The sequence below is a fragment of the Callospermophilus lateralis genome, chromosome 8, assembly GCF_048772815.1.
Source record: "Callospermophilus lateralis isolate mCalLat2 chromosome 8, mCalLat2.hap1, whole genome shotgun sequence".
NCBI lineage: Eukaryota > Metazoa > Chordata > Mammalia > Rodentia > Sciuridae > Callospermophilus > Callospermophilus lateralis.
The window spans coordinates 51,341,165-51,355,506 of NC_135312.1; the positions used below are offsets into that span (position 1 = coordinate 51,341,165).

General features: G+C 33.4%; 1 protein-coding gene across 1 annotated transcript in view; it reads right to left on the reverse strand.

Annotated features, from left to right (window-relative positions):
- Window positions 1-12,153, reverse strand: part of Tmprss11a (transmembrane serine protease 11A) — a 39,193-nt gene extending 27,040 nt beyond the window's left edge. Inside the window, exons 1-2 of the mRNA XM_076864994.2 lie at window positions 12,075-12,153; window positions 10,017-10,135 (exon numbers count right to left, since the gene is read on the reverse strand). Coding sequence (XP_076721109.2) covers window positions 10,017-10,135; window positions 12,075-12,153 — 198 coding nt within the window. The remainder of the gene's footprint in view (window positions 1-10,016; window positions 10,136-12,074) is intronic.
- Between the last annotated feature and the right edge of the window lie 2,189 nt (window positions 12,154-14,342).

Sequence of the window (14,342 nt, forward strand, 5' to 3'; positions counted from 1 at the left end):
GCTTCTCGACCAGCTTTCTGTACATTCACATAGGGGGTATTGCAGGGCTGAGACTGTGAGTTTCAAAGAGACTTGCCAATGAAGGTTGGCAAATGGCATATAAAGCTCTTGATTCTATCAACACCAGAAGTCTTCCTGAGAAGGAAAGTAACTGAAAATACTCTACAAAAAACTTTAGATTCAGTGGCTTTCTCTTAATTATATTAAGGATGCCATACAAAGGATAGTATAAGATAGTATAAGATACACCTTTAGGTTTAAATATGACTTAATTGAAGTTACATTGCTACAGGGCTGAAATCAAGGAGGGAACAGAGAGTACTGTGTAGTTGCAGTTGAACTGTTCATAATGCCAAACATTTAAAGGCTTCACCATCTGTAACCAGCTTGCCTGCTCAGGCTTCTAGATACCAGTAACTCACAGGCATGGCCCTCATTTTTCTGTGTACTTGTCCTTTTCAGGCCATTCCTTTGGTTTGTAACACCTTCTGCTAGCTCTACTTTTCTGAATCACAATTCTTCTTAAGATCTATTCTGGATAATACCTTCTTCAGGGTTAGTTTTTCATCCTCAGACTAATTTTGCACTCTCCTTAGTTTGTCTCATTTTTTCTTATCCTTATCAAACTTTCTTACTCTTTATGTAGAGGTAGGATGTCCTTTACTAAACTGCAAACTCTTTGTGCATAGAGATAATGATTTGTTTTCATATTCTGCAGTATCTAGCATAGTGCTTTGCCTATGATAGATATGCAGCATGTTTTTTTTTAATGAATCAATGTGAAAATTTATTTCTCAGAAATGATTGCATTTACTAGGAAATAATTCCAAGGATTTTTACTCTATTTTATACATCAAATTGTGATTAAAGCTCCTAGAGAAAAAAAGAAAATTGCCCCTGAATTATTAGAAGGGAAATTTTTCTCCTTGTGGACATTTTTAGGCTGTTTGATTTCTTGTGGAAAGCTCATTGGTGAGGCTACAAGTGTTATAACAAAAGGAGTAATTATCACTATTGTTTGCCAACTGTGCATCAAATACAAAGTCTCTTGTATTTGAGCCCATTTGTTTTTAACATCAACCATCTGAAGTGAATCTCTTATTATTCGTATTATATGGATGAGGAAGTGACTTGCCCAAGATGACACGGTTGTAAGCCACAGAGCCAGGACTGAAGCCAAGGCCATCCAGCTTCTGAGCTTGTTAATGTCCTTGTAGTGCTGACTTCAGAGTCATCACATAGGTTGGTTACCACCAAGAACTGCTGTCCACTGACAGGCTGTGAGTGGTGTCCAAGAGCATCTGAAACTGCAAGAACACTTCCAAAAATAAGGACCATAATCTTGGTAGCTTTTGTTACAATCCATTAAAGTTTTTATTGAATCTATTTAGATCTCCAGATTTTCGGTTTATATGTTTGTTTGTTTTGGGTAGCTGAAATTGAATACAGGGGTGCTTAACCACTGAGCCACATCCCCAGTCCTTTTTTTCTTAAAAAAAAAAAAAATTATTTACAGACAGGATCTTGCTAAGTTGCTGAGGCTGGCATTAAACTTGTGATCTCCTTTCTCAGCCTCCTGAGTTCTTGGGATTATAGGTGTGCACCACTGTGCCTGGCCCAGATAATTTTGATTGAATAAGTGAACCGTAGTCATTTTCTCAAGCCTGGATAGGACATCATAATTAGAGATGCTCACAGGATTTTAAGGCTTGTTGGCCTTCCAGGTAAAGTCCAACACCCATAGCTTTGAGCCCATTGTTATGTCTACTGGAGAAAGGAGCTGGATGAAGCATCATTTGAGGCCTGTGGACTTGTGGGTAGAGTGCTCTATGATTACCTTAAGGCAGGAGGTAATGAAATCACCAAATAAGGTTAAATATTTTATCATGTTACCAGTCATTTTTTTTTATTGCACTAGTTCTTCTTCTTCTTCTTCTTTTTTTTTTTAGAAGGAAACAGACTAATAACTAATCACATATATTGCAATAACAATATATTGAACAATATTATCCTAAATTGATTAATATTCCTGAGACTGGGAAGCAAGGTAAATTTGTAAAAAATAGTTTGTAATGAAATATTCGAAGGATAAAATATTAGCTTTCAGTGTGCCATAATAACTTAAGTAGACAAATTATATTTCTAAAAGAAAAATATCTAATTTGTATATATTACAAAATTGTACTAAATGTATTTAAGATAAGAATGCCCAAAACAAGGAAAGGCCATTATTTAGAAAGTTCATGTCATTTCCAAGTGTGTTATTTTTTTAAACTCTAAGTTTGATTATTTTGAGAGAGGGAAAAAGGAAAGGAGGAAGGGGGGATATTTTTCATAGGGCCTAATACAACGTTGCATTTACTGAATGATGAATGATAAACTAAATAGATAACTTGGCAGAGTGGAGACTATGCTATATTCAAAACTTCATCAAGAAGTTTAGAGATGGTTCGTATTGCTTCCTGTCACACACAAAAAAACTTTCCACAAAAAAAGCACACCCATCTATACCTTTCTTCCAACTATGGATTTTGTTAAACACCCATATGCAAATGAATCCATTAACTTCCTTCTATCTGTTATAGTTGCTCCTATTGTTGCCTTCATCATTGAAAATTGATACAAGGTAATGAGGATGAAGACATCTTTCTATAATATAAACCCAATATATTGATTAAGAAAACATGATATAATAAAGCACAGAGGATTTATAATCTTTGTGGATTTAAAAATTTAAATGAAAGATGAGTTGATATAGGTGTTAATAATTTTATCTCCTATCATAACTGAATCTCTTCCTGACAAGTAGATTGATTTAGTTGAAAGAGTATATGTTTAGAATTATCTATATAACTTTAAACTTCCCCTCCATCATTTATTATTTGTAATTTCAGATCTCAGTTCTTTATTTATAAGGTAGGGATAATAATACCTTACTTGCAGTGTTAATATTATGGATTAGACATGAAATGTACAACAATTAGCTTTTCCTGTCAGGAATCAAATGACACACTTTGAAAGTGGAGGTTAATCCTACATATCACCTACTTTCAGTCAAACCTAATATTCAATTACAGTATGAGTGCAAGTTTGAGCTCTCAAATAACACAGTCACTTTCTACATACAGTTTTTCTAACCTCTGAGCAGAAAGTTTCTTGCAAGTCTCTGCTTATTCTTTTTTTTTTTTAGGTACCCCGGGTACTTAACTACTGAGCCACATCTCCAGCCGTTTTTTAAAAATATATTTTATTTAGAGACAGGGTCTCACTGAGTTACTTAGGGTCTTGATAAATTGCTGAGGGTGGCTTTGAAATCAAGATCCTCCTGCCTTAGCCTCTGGAGCCACTGGGATTACAGGTGTGTGCCACCACACCCAGTTCTGCTTATTCTTAGTATTTATCTTTTCTCCAAGTTTTCAAATTCAGTCTTTCTAGGCATAGGACCATAGCCTGACTCCAAACATTGGACATCTTTTACTCTCCTTTCCTTCTCCAATTCCAAATTTCAGGTAATCTTTCACACGTTTGCTAAATTTACTTTGACCTAGTATCTCTTTCTCACTATACTTTCCTGCTGCAGTGCCTGTCGGAGGAATCCAATATCTTACCTTTCCCTTCTAATAGAGAGTGTTCCTAAACTGCATTTATCTCTTTGTATCACTTTCTGTTTCCAAGTTTGTTGTCTCTACAACTCTACACATATATTTTGAGGATGATTTGTGGGCCTATTTCTGGTGTTCCCGAGTACAAAGAAAATAAAATTTAGAACTTCCTTAACCCAGGAGTAGTCTTTTTAGGGGGAGAAAATCCTAAGTTAATTCAGCTGTTGCCATTGTTAATACAGATAGTGGTCTTTGTCTCTTGTTAATATAATAACGATTCCTCTAGTATTTTGTGGCATGATAGATGGGAAGTAAAATCATGCAGATGATTCTTTTGGATGATAAGCAGCTTGGAGGATAGAAGTTTGTATTAGAACATAGAATTTCAAATCAGAACGCTTACTTTCAAATGCTAACCCTGTATCATTTGCTAGTTTTATTTCCTTCAGTAAATTAATCTTCCATAAATTACATGAGGCATCCAACCCTTTCTTACTAAATAGTCTTTGTAGTAGAAAATTTGTGCCAACTTTAGGCTAATGTAAGTGTTCTGAGCATTTTTAGGTAGACCTGGCTAAGCTGTGATATTTGGTAGGTTAAATATATTCAGTGTATTTTCAGCCTATGATATTTTTAATGAATTTATTGGGAGGTAAGCTGATCATAAATTTAGGAACATTTTTACTAGTATCTGGTTTCTGAAGTCTTCTCTGAAGGATGATATGAGGGAAGAAATAAGTCTGTTGCACCATCTCAGGGAACCGGGATAAATTTTAGCAGTATGTGAGCACAAACTCATTTACTTTTGCATCTCTATTTACATTCAAATCAACAAAGCCAGAATTATGTGGGAGAACAGGGCCTGCAACCTGTCTTTCTTGATGATCTAATTAGCACCCATACAGGAGAGGGAAAAGAATCTGGTTGTATTCATTAGGATTTAGCAACAATAAACAGGAGTGACTCAGAAGGAGGCATGAATCCTTCCAATAATTCTTCTAAAGCAAACTTTGTAGAGGGCGGGGGTGGGGGGAGAAGAACACCTGTCTCTTTTAAAGGAGTGTAAAATAATATGAACCATGGGAACTCTCCTTCATCTTCTCTTTCTTTGAAATTCTTCTGCAACTTATTTCCTTCAACCTACAATTTAATCCTTAATTATATCATGTCATGCTGTTCAATTTCATGTGTGTTATTCACATCTCTTCAAAAAGATTGGGAACAATTTGAGATGACAGATCATATTTCCTCTACAGTAGATCCAGGTGACAAGAAATTCAATGAGCTCAATAATTATACTATATATTTTGGAAAACTTAGATTGTTTAGTTGGTTATATTTTAAAAAGATACTTGGATTCATATCTAATATCACATTCAAAGTATTCTCTAGGTGCATTAAAGACCTAATATAAAGAATAAAATTATAAACTTAATAGGAGAAAATATACTAAAAAATTTTTGTGATATATAAAGAGGGAAGAACCTCTCTAAAAGAAACTTCAACCATATTTGTAAGGCAAAGAAAATCAATAAATATGATTACTTCAAACTTATGGATTTCTGTTTCTTGGTAAGTATTATTAGAAGCAAAATGTCAATAACTGACACATTAATATCTAAAAATTATAAAGAACTCTTACAAAGCAATATGAATTTAAAAAAATGGTTCTAATAGAACAAACAAGCAAAGAATATATACAAGCAATTTATAGACACAAAAGCCCAAAAGGTGGGTAAGTAAAGATAATGATGCACAAACTCATTAGTAATTAAAAAATGCAAATTAAATAATGAGTACAATACTACTTGATGCCTGATAGCCTGACAAATAATACCCAGAAAAGAAAAAAAAAAGCCAAATAATACCAAATACTTTGGAATGAATGTTTGTGTACCCTAAATTCATATTTTGCAAACCTAATTTTCCAGGTGATAGTATTAGGTGATGGAATGATAGGGGGATGATTTGGCTATGAAGATGGAGCCCTCAAGAGAATAATGTCTGTATAAAAGGAAGTTCTCTTGCCCCTTTCACCATGTGAGAACACAGCAAGAAGATGGTCTTTGGTGAACTAGGAAGCAGGCCCTCACTGGACATTGTATTTGTTGGTACCTTCGTCTTGGACTCCTGAACCTTCTGAACTGTTTGAAATAAATGTTTGTAGTTTAAGTCACCCATTTTATGAAATATATATTTTTGTTGCTGCCATGAAAGACTAAGATATGCAATTGTTAGCAAAGGTGTGGGACATATGAAACTTTATTCATTGCATATGAGAGTATACACTGATTCAGTCATTCTGAAGAGCAATTGTGTATCCTTTTGTTGAATTAAGTGTGCACATGTCCAACAATCTAGTAATTCTGCTCTAAAAGTGCTTTCATGGATATTTAAAGGGATCAGTAAGAGTCTGATTCTTGGAGTGACAGGTAAATGTGCTGGCAAGATATGGCATATTTAATTAGTAATTATCATGTAACAGTTAATAGCAATGAATTAGATGTGCAGTTAGTGATATGGGTGGATCTTTTTAAAAAAGTTCTGAGCATCCCAGCAGCTTGGAAGGATAAGGTATGAGGATCATGAGTTCAAAGCCAGCCTCAGCAAAAATGAGGTGCTAAGTAACTCAGTGAGAACCTGTCTCTAAATAAAATACAAATAAATAAATAAATAAATGTTTCTGGGTAAAAATGGTGAGACAGAGTGATTTATAAAACAAAAGATTAAAGCCTGTGCACATACATAAAACAAAATGCATTTTTATAAGAATGAATACAGATAAAACAATAGTCATGAAGTAGAATAGTTGCTAATGGTTGCTTGCAGGGGCAGCAGTATGGGCTTGTTGGATGAAGAAGAATAAATAAACATGAGAACCATGGAAGGGTCTTGCATATACCTTTCTGATAACATGTCACTTAACTCAGCCTCTATCCCTGAAGTTCCTGCATTCTTAGAAACACATGCTAAACTGAAACTCAAAAGTCCACTTTTAACACAGTTTCCATTATAGATATACCCCTGCCTTTCTCTCACTTCTATTAAGACATATTCTATTCCTATTTATTTTAATAGACAGAATTTTAGTTAACTTAAAATAGCAATAATGTAAAAGAAAATAGATTTTGAGTTTCTCAACAAATTATACACTTCTTTTTATTCAAAGAATTTAACTTTTTCATTAAAGCATTTTTAGATTCTTTCTTTTTTACATTGAGGAGGTTATATGAAGTCATTTAGGATAAAAGGAGTAGAGAAGATATTGGGATATACATGCACATGCAGGCTTCAGGTTCATTTTATCATTCCTCAAGAATTGATTGGAAATATCATTTTCTAAGATGCTCTGAATATAAAAGAATGGAAGGAACCATTAATCTGTAAACATTAGTTATTGATTGGGAGATGAGACTGCAAGATAAAACAGTGCACAATTTAATATTGATTGAAAATATAGATTATAAACACCATCAATAATAAGCATATTATTGTAAATACATTGCAAGTGAGTACACTATAGACAAGGAGCAGATGGTGACATAGAAAAACAACAACTAAGTGCAGAAAGAAATAAAATGTTGTGGGAGGAAAAGTATTTTTTTACAAAAACAAACCATATACTTGTCATTTCTTCCCTTTTAAAATAACTTTGTGTTTGTGTGCTTCCTTATCAGGAAGTTAACCTGTACCGATTTTGAGTGATGGTTCATGAGAATCCTAAGCAGAACTTCATACAACTGGGTGTATATTTTGCACCCAGTGGAGTGCAAAATGCTTTGGGGGAAAATGCTGCATTTTAATAAAAATTGCTAGCATTTAACTTGAATGTTACATATTAGGTCTGGGTTTTCTGTCATTAATAATATATATACAGGTGATATTAACAAAAAATTCCATCAGAAAACTTCTAAAACTCAAACAAATTCAGCAAAGTAGCAGGTTATAAAATTAACACCCATAAATCAAACATGTTTCTATATAGCAGTGACAAATCCACTGAAAGAGAAATTATGAAAACTACCTCATTCACAAGAGCTTCAGAAAAAATAAAATAAAATACTTGGAAATCAATCTAACAAAAAAGGTAAAAGACCTATACAATGCAAATTACAGGACACTAAGGAAAGAAATTGAAGAAGACCTTAGAAGATGGAAAGACCTCTCATGCTCCTGGATAGGCAGAATTAATGTTTTCAAAATGGACATACTATTTTATATTTTTATATATTTTATATATTTATACAGATTTAATGCAATTCCAATTAAAATCCCAATGACATTCTTCATAGAACTAGAAAAAGCAATCACAAAATTTATTTGGAAAAATAAAAAACCCAGAATAGCCAAAGCAATCCTTAGCAAGAAAAGTGAAGTCAGAGACATCATAATACCAGACCCTAAACTACACTACAGAGCCATAGTAACAAAAGCAGCATGGTATTGGAACCAAAACAGACACATAGACCAGTGGTACAGAATAGAAGACACAGACAAACCCACATAAATGCAGTTATCTTATACTAGACAAAGGCACCAAAACATTCAGTGGAGAAAAGGTAGCCTATTCAATAAATAGTGCTGGAACAATTGGAAATCCACATCTAACAAAATGAAATTAAACTCCTATCTCTCACCCTGCATTAAACTCAACTCAAAGTAGATCAAAGACTTAGGCACTAGACCAGAGACACTGTGCTTAACAGAAGAAAAAGTAGGCCCAAATCTTCACCATGTTGGCTTGGAATGTGACTTCCTTATCAAGACTCCTAAAGCATAAGAAGTAAAATCAAGAATCAATGAATGGGATGGATTTAAACTAAAAAGCTTCTCAGGAAAGGAAACAATCAATAACATGAAGAGAGAACCTACAGCATGGGAGAAAATCTTTACCACATGCACCTCAGAGTATTAATCTCCAGGACATATAAACAATTCAAAAAACTTAACACTAAAAATACAAATAACCCAATCAATAAATGGGCTAAGTAACTGAACAGACACTTCATAGAAGAAGAATTACAATAGATCAACAAATATATGAAAATGTGTTCAACATCTTTAGCAATTAGAGAAATGCAAATCAAAACTACACTGAAATTCCATCTCACTCCAATCGGAATGGCAATTATTAAAAATAAAATAACAATACATGTTGGCGAGGATGTGGGGAAAAAGGTACACTCATACTTTGCTGGTGGGACTGCAAATTGGTGCAACCATTATGGAAAGCAGTATGGAGATTCCTTAGAAAACTCAGAATGGAACCACCATTTGACCTAGCTATCCCACTTCTTGGTCTATAACCAAAGGACTTAAAATCTGCATAGTACAGTGATGCAGCCAAATCAATGTTTATAGCAAATGAATTCACAATAGCTAAACTATGGAACCAACCTAGGTGCCTTTCAACAGATAAATGCATAAAAATTGTGTATATATATATATATACACAATTTTTATGCATATATATAATGTGTGTATATATATATATATATTTATGTATATATATAAAATATTTATTTATTTATTTATTTATTTATTTATTTATATTAACCTTAAAGAAGAATGAAATTATAGCATTTTCCGGTAAGTGGATGGAGCTGGAGAATATCATGCTAAGTGAAATAACCAATCCATAAAAACCAAAGCTGAATGTTTTCTCTCATATGTGGATGCTAATTCACAATGGGGGTGTGCTAGGGAAGATTAGAGTTACTTTAGAGGGGTGTGAAGGGAGGGGAGTGGTATGGGGATAGGAAGGTTAGTAGGATGAATCAGACATTATTACCCAATGTACATGTATAACTGTACCACCAGTGGGATTCTATATCATGTACAACCAGAAGAATGAGAAAATTATACTCCATTACATATAATGTATCAAAGTGCATTCTACTGTCATGTATAACTAATTAAGACACATAAAAAATTTTAAAAAAGAAAAAAATAATACATATACAGGTAATATTAACATTTTTCTTGCCCTTTCTTTTCTCATATTCTTCAAAAACTTCCTAAATCTTAAAATGTAGTTTTAGGAAAATAAAAATCACATAGTTTTAGAAATAATTATTTATGGTATAGTTAGGCTTTTCCTTAGGGAAACATAATAATGGAATTGGGAGAACAATGAGGCCTCAAGTCTCTCATCTTTAAATGAAATGGTTGAGTTAGAAATGGTTTATCAGAATCACCCATTCGCTAGTCAGGCAGGTTCCCTTACTTCTCTATCTCCACCTACTCATCCTAGCACATATCAATTTGGCAAGTCTGGTGTGTAACCAAAGAATCTGCAAATTGATTTTCTTGCATGTCGTCTGAAAATCATGTTTTTGGAAATAAAGAAAATGTCTTCATAAAATTTCTTCCACTTGCATCATTCTTCAATAAAAAGAATCTTATCAGATTTACCAAAATTTCGCTCATCTCCCGTAAGCGCTCCAACTGGTATGTGCTCTTTTGTCCAGAATTGCTATTGACTTGAAGATCTGAAATTTTAAAGGTGCCATGATAGTATTCCATTTTCTCACCTGTGATGAAAATGGGAAGTAGGAAATTAAAGGATTTGGGCAAATATTTCAGGATCTAAGACATAACTACAATAGGGCTAATATGAAGTCATAAAAATATCATGAGCTTCTTTCTAATTTCATAAAAATTACACTTAAGTTTTATGTTAATAACATTGTCTGGCATTTATTAAGTAGTAACTATGTGCCTGGCACTGTTCTGTTTACTTTATTAACTCTTCTGAGCCTTACACAAGCTAAGATTGACATCACTCCATTTAACAGATGAGGAAAGTAAAATACAGTGGTATTAAGTAACTTGCTCTATGTTATACAACTATTAGGTGACCTATTCAAGTTTTGAACCCTAATTGGTCTGGCTCTAGAATGTGAATGTTCATTACTTCATTTCCCCTTGCTGAGCTGAAATGTAAGCCACCATACATATTCTACTGAAAGTAGATTAAATGGACATCCTATACATTCTGATTTGTAACGACAGACCTAGGTATAGCTAAGAAAACATGAAAAGAAAAACTAAGGAAAAAAGCGGTCTGAGATTGCAGTGAAAACCATTGTAACAGAGATAAGTCATTCAGATTCCTGCTTGGCTATCAGGTAAGGTAAGAAAAGAGAGAGCATTGGAGACTCCTGACAAATTTGGTAACCTTGAGAGAAAGGCTCAGAGAGGACAAGAAAGCAACAAAAAATTCATGACAGAGAATGGAGTAACCTTTAAAAAACCTGGGTTCTTGGGCATCCAAGCTCAAGTAGAAAACAATGGGTTTCCTGACTAACTTTCACATTTCAATGGGTACAGATTTTCTGATTCTCTTTGGATAAATTCATGTTGCTCTAGCCTTCCTTTTACAGAAAGAGGACATTTTGTCTTTTATTTTGGTTAAGGTCATCTTGACCTGAGGGAAGGTATTAGTTAAAAGAATCAGGAAAGAGGAATCTTAGGACTATCTCCTAAATTGAACATCTCTGGACCATGTAATTTTTTTTCTCTTCTCAATTACTTATCTAATATAATCCATATCAAAACTTACTCTCATAGAAAAGGGGCTTTTGTGCAATCAAATAATTTTTTAGTCATTCCCATAAACTACAGTTGGACTCATTACATAAGGCCCAGGAGTATGGTCATAATAAGCCTGTTTAGTCTCCTAATGGCAGTGTCACTCCCTCCTCAAGTCTGTGGAAGGTGGAAAGAGACAATACCATTCAAGTAAGCAGCCTGGGATACTTATTTTTCCACATACATTCATATGAGAATGGCTTTATAGAGATTTGTCAAAAAAAATGTAAATGGTTTTTATTCTGCCCACAGAGAGATGGCAAATAAAAAGAAAATTTCCTAATGTGGTACTTGTGTAATCACAAACATACTAGGTAATAAAAATATAATCCTTGCATATTGTTTTGAAAGAATAATTTTTTTCTTTAAAAATTAGTGATGACATCATGTCATACTTTATACATTATTTTGAAATTCATTCTTTCATCAGAGACATGTTTTTCTTTTATCCTAGAAATGCCAGTGGACAAAAAATGGTGATCATGAGTAAAAGAGTTAATTTTCATGACAAATTCATCACAGTTTTTTATTCAATATATAATAGATGGTGAGAGTTGTTTTCTATGGTTACTAGTAAACTAAATTTAAGAATAAAATTTTTTGACATTTTATGTAGATTCTTAGAATAATACTGTATTGGGAACTCTAATGGAATAGAAGATTCATCCACTTTGCTTAAAGCTATATCCAGAGCACACAGAAAAGTATTTGTATGAAATAGATATTTAGTAACTATTTCTAATGAAATTACAGAGTACATTTTTAAAATTCTGAATGGGGACTTTAACAGGTAAAAATATAAATTTTATTTACATACACACAAATGAAGCTTTGCAGATAAATGAAATAAAATTGAGTGAAATACCTAATTTTACTCACCAGAGACTAAGAAGTGAGTCAGAAGGCCAATGGTCAGTGCTACCAATGTCAGTGACAACAAAATGAGAAGTGCAATCATCCATGGCTTTAGCTTTCTGTTTTGGGTGCCAAATCCTACAGGTCTGCAAAAAGAGAAGCCCAGTGGTTATTTTCACATTTCAATGGGTATAGATTTACTGATTCTCCTTGGATAAATTCATGTTGCTCTAGCCTTCCTTTTACAGAAAGAGGACATATTGTCTTTTATTTTGGTTAAGGTTATCTTGGCCTGAGAGGAAGTATTAGTTAAAAGAATCAGGATCTGAAAATCCTAATGCTGTTTCTTGTTTCTATTTCTACAGGCATTTGGTGGCCAGGTCTGACTGCTCTTAGCAATGTGGTACAAGGTGGCACATGTGCTTTTTTTTTTTAAAGAGAGAGACAGAGAGAATTTTAATATTTATTTTTTACTGGACACAACATCTTTGTTTGTATGTGGTGCTGAGGATCGAACCTGGGCTGCACGCATGCCAGGCAGGCGCGCTACCGCTTGAGCTACATCCCCAGCCCCAACACCTGTGCTTCTTGAAAAAGGACCATTCCTCCTTTCTCCAATGTTTTGTCATCTATTTTTATATATTCTTTTAGGATTTACACAGTGACTTCAAATATACTGTATTTCTTACCTTATTTTATTTTGAAATATAATGAAAAATTTCAGACATATAGAAAGTTAGAATTATATTTAAACATCTATATGTCAATTGCCTCTTTTATCAATTGTTAATATTTTTGCTGTATTTACTTCATTTTTTGCTGCTGCATTATACTGTGAAATCAGACATCATTACTTTTTGCTAAATCATTACTATAATCAGTTAGAATGTGTCTAACAGAATCAGTATCTCATTAAAATTCCTGAAAAATTAATTCTTCTCCAATATCTTCTAAAACTCATTTGGTCTTTATGTTTGCTTTATTGTCCTTATTATATTTACTAATGATTTGTAGAGATATAATCAAGGACCATGTGGTAAATATGGTCATTATATCTTTTAAGTCTCTTAATCTAAAGGAGTCCTGCTTCCTTAAATTATTTAATTTTTAATTTTTAAATTTTTTGTATTAGGGATTTAACTCATGGGAGCTTAACCCCTCAGTCATATCCCCAGACCTTTTTACTTTTTATTTTGCGGTAGGGTCTTATTGAATTGCTGAGGCTGACTTAAACTTGTGATCTTTCTGCCTCAGCCTCCCAAGCCACTGGGATTACCACCACATGTGGGTGCCCTTTTAATTTTTAATTACAATGGCTTGTTGAAGAGATCAAACTAATGGTCCTTTAGAATGCCCGGATTTATGGACTTGTCAGTGCTTTCTTGTGGTGTCAATTAACTTGCTGTTCTATCTCTATCATTTCCTGTAAGCTGGAAGTTATATCTAAAGCCGTGATTTGATTTTGGTTAAATACATTTGGCAAGACTACTTCAAATGCAATGCTGCTATATTGTATCACACCAGGAATGGAGGAAACTCCAATTTTGGAGGGAAAAAAAATAACTCTGCTTTTCTTCTTTTAGCACCTTGTAATTAACAGTTATGTTTATCAAGTATTTGTTTGCTTGAATGCTTATTTGTTTGCATGACTCCTCAATAGGAACTCCTCAATAGGCTGCACAAATATTGTTCATCTTTTACTATTAAATCCTAGACAGGTGCTTGATACAGAGTAAGAATTTCATTAATCTATGGATGTCAGGCAGGTATTATACCAATCATACATATGAAATAACAGAGGTTATGAGAGATACCTGCTTTGTTAGAGTCAAGTGCCTTAGGAGGGCCCACTTTATTAGTTTATCATTTCATATGTGTATATTAACAACCAAATTTCTAGTGGAGCAAAAGATATTTCTTATATTTTCTTCACAGGATTTATTGCAATGTTTTGTGCTAAGTATACTTCAACAAATATTTGTTGATTTACAAGAAATTTTTCTTTTGAACATAAACCATTTTATACAATTGCCAGGATAAAAGGTACAAAAAATTTGCCTAAATTGCTAAGAAAATAATAGATTGAGCATAAGAAATGAATGTAGCCAATAAACCAAATAGAATTTGAAAGACCTGAATTCTGTTGAGTATAGAAAATAGCCAACCATCTGAGCACTAATTGATTAAAAATGATCTAGAGAATTGGTTGTGAAAAAGCATTGTGTCCTCTGATAGACAAGCTCAGTACTCTCAAATATAACAACAGATGGAAGGTCCACAGGGTATGACATT